Source organism: Erigeron canadensis, chromosome 8, assembly GCF_010389155.1.
Source record: "Erigeron canadensis isolate Cc75 chromosome 8, C_canadensis_v1, whole genome shotgun sequence".
In the NCBI taxonomy this organism is placed as follows: domain Eukaryota; kingdom Viridiplantae; phylum Streptophyta; class Magnoliopsida; order Asterales; family Asteraceae; genus Erigeron; species Erigeron canadensis.
The window spans coordinates 25,613,273-25,621,218 of NC_057768.1; the positions used below are offsets into that span (position 1 = coordinate 25,613,273).

A 7,946-nucleotide genomic window follows, 5' to 3' on the forward strand; every position below is an offset into this window, starting at 1 on the left:
GTTAGGTATCTTGAATTCTACTATGTTCTAAATAGATCTTGAATTCTACTTGAAATACAAATGAAAAAAAAAAAGACTATTTAATTGAGAATGCAAAAGAAAACTTTATGACTGGGAATGCAGTACCTTTGTGGTCAATTAAAGATGAAAATCTTAAAGAAAAAGGTGAAAAAAGGGCAGATTCATGTTTGCACCAATAAGTTTGAAGATAATAAATTGCCATATTGTTGCTCCACTCTAAGTAACGATCTTAGGTAAATCATCATTCCATTTTAATAGGTCTTCGAATTATTATTTAGTTGAATGTCATTTAGCATTTTTTTTTTCTTTCTATGTCGTATTTCTTTTTAACATTTTATGGTTAAACACTTAAAATCAAAGAAAAATTCTTGCTTTCCTTGGCCCAACCCGTTTAAGAGTTTTGGAAAAACCTTAACCCATAACCATCGACTAAAATGTTCATATATATATATATATATATATACATGGAAAAATGAATATAAAGTTGTCCGACACCTAAGCTTAGGTGTGGAACTCCTCACACACAAAGTTTTTAATATTTTTTTTTTATTAATGACTAAATGTTTGGGCTCCCATGATTTTATGGATTAAAAAAATAATTTGTGAGTGTTCTACACATAAGCTTAGATACCTAACAGCCTTATATTCCCATCCCCCTTATATATATATATAGGACAAGTATTGAAGTAAAACAAATATGACAAGATCTTGACCCTTAGATCATTGTTAAATTGATGCACGAAGATTCACGAAACAATTGATACACGATGATTTTAATGATGCACAATGATCTTCAGTGAAGAGAAATCTATTGTTTTATTTGTTTTACTTTAATACTTATTTTATTTTACCTAAAACCTATATATATTTTTATCCTTTCTCCTTTTATGAAACAAACGACCTCATCTTTTCGGCTTTTGAAATCCTTAAGATATCCTTAACTTGTAACTCTATACCCAACCCACACACTAGATTTACCCATTAAATTCCTTAAATATCTTTCAACGCATATCTACCTATCTAATATACCTATTATAAAATTCTCAATGAAATTACTTACAATATACAATCCCCAACCTTTTAAATAACTACATTATCATTTTACATCAATTAATTTTACATTTATAACTACATTGATATTGTCACCAACGTCGACGCCACTATCGCCGCCCATCACCGACAATGCTGGTATATTACGAGAGTACCCCTCTACTTAATCTTATACTATATAGTAATCACATGTTCATCTCCAAAGTTCCAATTCACTACAAAATTTCTCAGCTCTTCTTAAGCATACACCCAGTAAGTTTCTTTATTCATGTAAATTTTTTTATATTAATATAATCATTTTTAATTAGTTAATATAGATAGATTTTATTTATTAACTAGGTAACTCACGCGATTTCTCTGAAGACATTACATTTATTGCGTACGATAACATGTAAAACGTATAACGTTTTTTAAGACAGTTCGAATAACAAAATGACAATCTCTTTAATGAGAAAATTATTCTACACTAAAAAAACAATTCAAAATATAATGATTTTATAACACATTAAAAAATTAAATAAATTTTAAAAGACAATAAGTATGAAAGAAAGCCAGTTGCTAAGAAAAAGGTAGAACCATAAATACTATCCGAAATTGTGAAAAATGAGAAAAAAAAAATCAAATACAAAATAATAATACAAGCAAAATTAAAGCATAAATGTCTATAATCATTAGAAAATGAGCTATATTATATTGACAAACGTTTACAAACTAATTTTTATTAACATAAGTGACATGTAAGGTGGTTCAATCAAGTAAAAGAGAAAAAAAAAATACTTAGAGATGATTTAATCCGTAGTAATATTATTTCTAAAAAATTGTTTGTAAAAAAATTGTAAATCTAAAATTAGTCTTAAAAATAGAATGTCAAACGTTAGAAATTTACAATAATAAAAAAATCAAATGAAGTTTCCCTATTTCTATAATACCTTATAAAACAAACTGGATTCCTCCCTTAACTTAATTAAGAACCTGATAAGACAAAAATACCCTTAAATAATCTTCCATGCTAAGCACCCTCTCACGTGATATACCAACTATGCCCTTCAACCATTTCGTCTCTAGCAAAGTAAAACCCTATCAACGCCACCACCAGATTGTCTTCCCCACCACCGCCGCATTACGCGGATACTATGTTCGTCTTTCTAAATGGAAAGTCAGAAACAAAACTATATTATTTCGTTATAAAAATAGTAGCCATCACCTAGCCAAAAGGGGAATAATCTGAGGGGTAGCCGGCGAGCCAAGTGGGATTGCTGGGCTAACCAACCCCACTCCTCCCAGCCTAATGAATTGAGTTAGGGAATTTGTAATGTGGATCTTTCAAAAATATCATATGAATCTTGTAGACTTGTATATTTGGTTAATCTTTGAACCACTTTTTAGTTTTAACAACCATGTCATGAATCTTGTAATAGATTTAAGAAGGGATAATCACCTATGAATGTAGTAAATTATGACAAAATGTCTATGTTATGTATTGATCTAATCGAGGGTCTATGCTATGCAATGAATTTAGCAAAACTGTCTAAATGATGTATGTAACCGGTTAAACCAGTTACCATCCAATTTTATAAGCCTTATGTGGCGGGCAACTCATTTGTTTATGCTTATATGGCTGATGACATATATAGCTAATAAATACTACGGATTAATAATTTAACAAGAAAAAAACGAATCATACGAATGAGAGAGATTCACATACATTTTTTTTTGAACAGCAGATTAACACGTACTACTTGTATTTGATCAAGTCGTCTTGGTTCTAATCTTTTGCTCAACATCTCTATGCTTGCTTTTGCTCATTAACTATCTTCATAACCCATTTTGGCTTTCGGGTTTTGAACATAAGATATCCTAAACTTATACCAATTACAATACCACATCCATATCCCATGACAACAGATTTCCAAGTAAACCCTTCAAAAAAGGCTGAAGCATCTTCTTGTTCTGCTAACAATGGACTAGTCCGGTCATCATTGCCTCCAGAGTTTTTTGTCAAAGGAAATCCACACAACATCGGGTTTACTTGGTATGAAGTGTTTTCAAATGTATTGAATTGTCCCCCTCGAGGTATGGTTCCACTGAGTTGATTGCTTGAAACGTTAAAAAACGCCATAAAGGTTAGCCTAGTTAGCTCTGAAGGGATCTTTCCATTGAGCTTGTTCAAAGATAGATCTAAAGACTCGAGATTTGTCAAGTTTCCAAATGTTGTAGGGATTTTTCCATTGAGATGGTTGTGAGATAGGTTGAGATAACGAAGAGAGTTCAGCATTCTAAAGCTATTTGAAATCTCTCCTTCGAATTTGTTGTTTGAGAGGTCAATAGTTGTCAACACTGTGAGAATTCTCTCAAATGTCAATTCCATTCCTTTCACAACAAGCTCTACGCTATCTGTATATAATCCATCTCCACCCATGTATTCTGGTACACGGTCTTGTCCAACACTAATATCCATCATCGCTGTAAATTTCTCAAAATACTTCCATGGCAAATGACCCGTAAACATGTTTCCAGAGAGGTCAAGGATTCTTAGTTGGGGAAAGGGAGATTGAATGTTCGTTAAGGTCTGGACAGTGCCATGAAACATATTATTTCTAAGGACAAGAACTTGTAGTTGTGGAAGAGCATCAAGCCAGGACGGAAACATGTCACTTAACATGTTCTCACCAAGATTCAACACTTCTAAAAATGCACAATGCATAAGGCTTCTTGGCACCGGTCCATGTAATTGGTTATCGTATAGGTTTAGGCTAGTCAGTAAACTATCATTCCAAAAACAATGTGGAAGTGTACCGCTAATGTAATTATGTGACACTTGAAAAACTTGCAAAAATCTTGAATTGCAAAAAGAAGATGGGATTTCTCCTACAATTGTATTATTGTTTATAGAATATGCAATTATGTTGATAGGTAACTGTGGGAGGGTTCCATGAAACATATTGTCATCAAGAATTATATAAAGAAGGGATGTTAGATTACCTATTGCTTCTGGTATTTTCCCTGAAATATAGTTATGACTTAAATCAATCATAACCAACGAATTAGCCTTTGTAATCTCGGGTACTAATTCACCAGATAAACGATTATGAGCTGCAAATATCTGCCCCAATGTTTTTGCATTCTGTATATCTGATGTAATACTTCCTTCCAAAAAATTATTAGCAATATCAATAATTTCAGCTTTAGGAAGCCCCCATATTCCATTAGGGACAACACCAGAAAGCATGTTGTCACTCACACGAAACCGAGTTAGTGTCTTACAATCAGAATAACTTCTCGGGATCTGACCCGTGAAGTTGTTCTGAAGTAAAAGTAGTTTAGTCATCTTCCCATTCTTGCACATATCCGGAGGAATTTCTCCAGTGAGAAAATTTTCAGACACGTCTATAAGGTTAAAATAAGACCACGAACCAAGCTGCTTAGGAAGCGGCCCAGTTAATTGGTTTTGAAACAACACTAAGTATACAAGTTGCTTAAATACTCCTATTTCGGGGGGAACTACACCAACAAACTCATTTTCGAATAACTGCAAGTTTTTGAGTTTAGTCAAAAACTTAATTTCAGTAAGATCCCCTTGAAGAAAATTCATGGAAGCATCGAAAACTTCAAGGTTAGTTAAGTTACGTAGCCCGATTGGAAGTTTACCCGTCAGATTATTGGTGTAAAGCTCAAGCTGCCATAAGTTCACTAGCTTACCAATTTCACTTGGGATCTCTCCAGTTATGTTATTCATTGAAATCTCTAAATTTCTTAGCTCTGTGAGTTCGCCTATACCAGTTGGAATCTCACCCCCAATACGACAATTTGACATGTATAACCAGTTCAAACGGGTCAAGTTCAAAACTTCATTTGGAAACTGATGAGTTTGATCAAATGGATTGTCTCCGACACTTAACACGACCAACTTTGTCATGTTTTCTAGTGAAGCCCATGGAAAAGCTCCTACATATTCATACAACGTACACTTGATTATTTCGTATAACATGAAATTGGACGCGATGTAAATACATGAAAATTTTGTTAGGATGCCAATATGGAGTTACCCATTTGGCAGAGGTTCTTCCCTTTGTTGGGTTAATTAGGTCATTATACGGGTCAAATGGTCATGGGTTGGCGTGTGAGGTTTGGATATGGGCCAGTTATATATACTCATGTTTTTACTTTTTAGTGTAGTTTAAAGAAGTTTGAACACTTGGTATTGGTGACTGAGTTTCATGCATCAGATTTGATAGTAGGCTACTAGAAAATAGGAGTTGATGGTTTAATATATACGAGTACTTGCTTAGTTTTGTTATAAATTGGCTTAGTTTTTCTTTTATTTTCTATGTACAGATGTGCTCCTACCCTTTTATTAGAATAAAACAGAATTCGTATCAATTTATCTCATACATATATTTACATACGAGATGGGTACCCGTACAATGCGGCGGTGCAGTGTGGTGGCGGCAACAGGTGGTGCTAGTGGCGGTGGTGGTAACGATGTGATTATTAATCTTAAACTAATTGACGTAAATGGTAGCAGTGTAGTTATTTTATAGTTGAGGTATGTATCTTTTGTAAATAACTTTATGTCGATGGGTATCCAATAGTGGTACCGGGACTAGGGTTTCCCCCATTACCCTTAGAGATATTAGGTATAAATAATTAAATTAATTAATAAAAGTGATAAATAGTTTGGATAAATATAAGTGTAAAATATTTTAGGATATATTGGTTAGATTTAGTGTGTGAGTTAAGAATGTGTTAAAAATTAAGGGTATTTTGGGTATTAAGTTAGGAATGTGTTGAAAATTAAGTTAGGAATGTGTTGAAAATTAAGAGAATAGAGAGTTGAAAATAGGGGATGATAATTTGTTTATTAATACGAGAGATGGTGCCTGCGCGTTGCGGCGGTGAGATGGTGAGGGTGATAGGTCAAGTCATAGAGTATGATAGTCAAATGCCTTAGACGTAAGGGCTCCGCCCTCGGATTTAAAAATTCGTCGAAAGTATATCGAATGACATCTCTAATGAAAGAGCATGAAAATTTTTATGAACACCCATATAATTTTTTAAAATTTATCGATATACGGTTTTTGATATATTGAATGAATTAAATGAATAATGATTTATTGATAAGAGGGAAAAAAATTAGTGGTTGAGATTTGAGAAGAGAGAAAAAGATGAGTGATTGAGATTTATGTATATAGGTATATTAGGCAAGAGATATTTTAATTAGTAAATAAAGAATAAAGGTATTTTTGGTAGTTCAAATCTATCTTTTCTTAAAAAAAAAAAAAAAGAACAAAATGCTTTATAAGATGGTATTAGATAGTATAGATATAGATATAGATATATTAGTGTGTGAATTTGGGGCCTTGAAACCAACATTCTTGCCTCATAGGTTGTAGACTTAAGTCCATGGTTTGATTTCCGGCATGGTGTACTTTAGAATTATCTATGGTAGTTCAGGACTAAAGTAGATCTTGCTGTTAAAAGAAAAATAATATCGTTTGATACGTAACATGTACTAATTATAGTACACCCTCTTTCAAAAGTTATGTAAACATGAAATTATTGTATGTTGTGTACTTGTGTACATGTCAATTTTTAAAATATTTGACTACATGTGAACATAGCAAACTGGCTGTATACAAATATGTAAAACACTTTTAAGAAGATTGAAAAAAGTAAGTACCTGTGAATCTGCTATTATTCACGTAAAGATATAAAAGCCCATTCATGGAAGATATACTAGGAAAGGAACCCGAAAACAAATTATTTCCGAGATCCAAGTAAGTTAACTTCGAGCATTTGTTGAGGTCTCGTGTTACAAAACCGTGCAGATTATTGAACCCAAAAGAAAGCTTTTGTAACAGGTTAAGTTGACATATGGAATCAAAAGGAAACGAACCAACAAGATTCTGATTCGATAACTCGATTTCTTTAACTGATGATAAAGTATCATCACAAGTGATTCCAGTAAAGTTGCATATAGAATTATTTGAGTTCCATGAGTCAAATACTTTTGTTTTTGATTCGGATAAGGCAGTTTTGAGAGTTAACAAAAGCTCGAACTCATCTGAACTCGCAACGGATATAAGTCCTAGCAGAAGAAGAACGATGAAGTTGCGTGTCCGGTGAGTGTTGATGGCTGGTTCAGGCAACATGATAAATGGACGTGCAGGGTGTTACTGAATTTATGGGTTTGTTTTTGATTTATCTTACTTGGTCAATTGAAATAGACTATGGAAGCGGGCATCTTTAATACAGGATTACAGGTCCATATACGTGGCCTTCACACGGAATGGGGGCGTTAAGAGAAGTTTGTAGGTACTAATGTTACGTAAGTTTTTCATTATAAAAATATCCGGTACTACATGGCGGGTAAAGGGGGCAATGTCCCCTCAAAATTTAAATTTTGTCTGTATTTTTAAAATTTTAATGGATTTTTAAAATTTTCTTGTAAGTTTTTTATATTTTACTCACTTTGAATTTTTTTTTTCTAGTACAACCTCTTTATATAACCTAGCATTAATCAATAAATAATCCTCTACAACATCCACAATAAATAACTAAACAATAACTGGTATAGTACCCATCATTTAACCCAATGAAAAACAAACAAACGAAGAACAACAAAGTCTTTTTACTCGTTATCCTAATAATGAGCGAATAACGAGTTAGCCTTAATGGTGTTGCCTCATTTTAGTTATTGAACTATTTCAAACAACAGCTAAGGTTGATGTGAACTATCTCTTTCTTTCTCGTCGGAACTCTCTGTGTCTGATCATAGCACCATCTCTGATCACTATCAAGGGCCAAACCCATACCATAGATCACCAACATCACTGATCACCTCCAATATCTCCTTTTTGTGAATAACCTTAAGG

General features: G+C 33.1%; 1 protein-coding gene across 1 annotated transcript; it reads right to left on the bottom strand.

The window, feature by feature from the left end:
- Positions 1-2,803: 2,803 nt before the first annotated feature.
- On the bottom strand, positions 2,804-7,275 carry LOC122610494 (receptor-like protein kinase 7). Its single transcript, XM_043783479.1, has 2 exons — positions 6,752-7,275; positions 2,804-5,016 (listed from the first exon to the last, which is right to left on the bottom strand). Exons 1-2 carry the CDS (start codon positions 7,221-7,223, stop codon positions 2,858-2,860), a joined length of 2,631 nt encoding a protein of 876 aa, XP_043639414.1. The 5' UTR covers positions 7,224-7,275; the 3' UTR covers positions 2,804-2,857.
- Between the last annotated feature and the right edge of the window lie 671 nt (positions 7,276-7,946).

Coding starts and splice junctions, on each gene's coding strand:
- LOC122610494 (XM_043783479.1), bottom strand. CDS start 7,223: ATGTTGCCTGAACCAGCCATCAACACTCACCGGACACGCAACTTCATC. Junction 5,017..6,751: donor GAATAATAGCAGATTCACAG/GTACTTACTTTT, acceptor ATGAATATGTAG/GAGCTTTTCCATGGGCTTCA.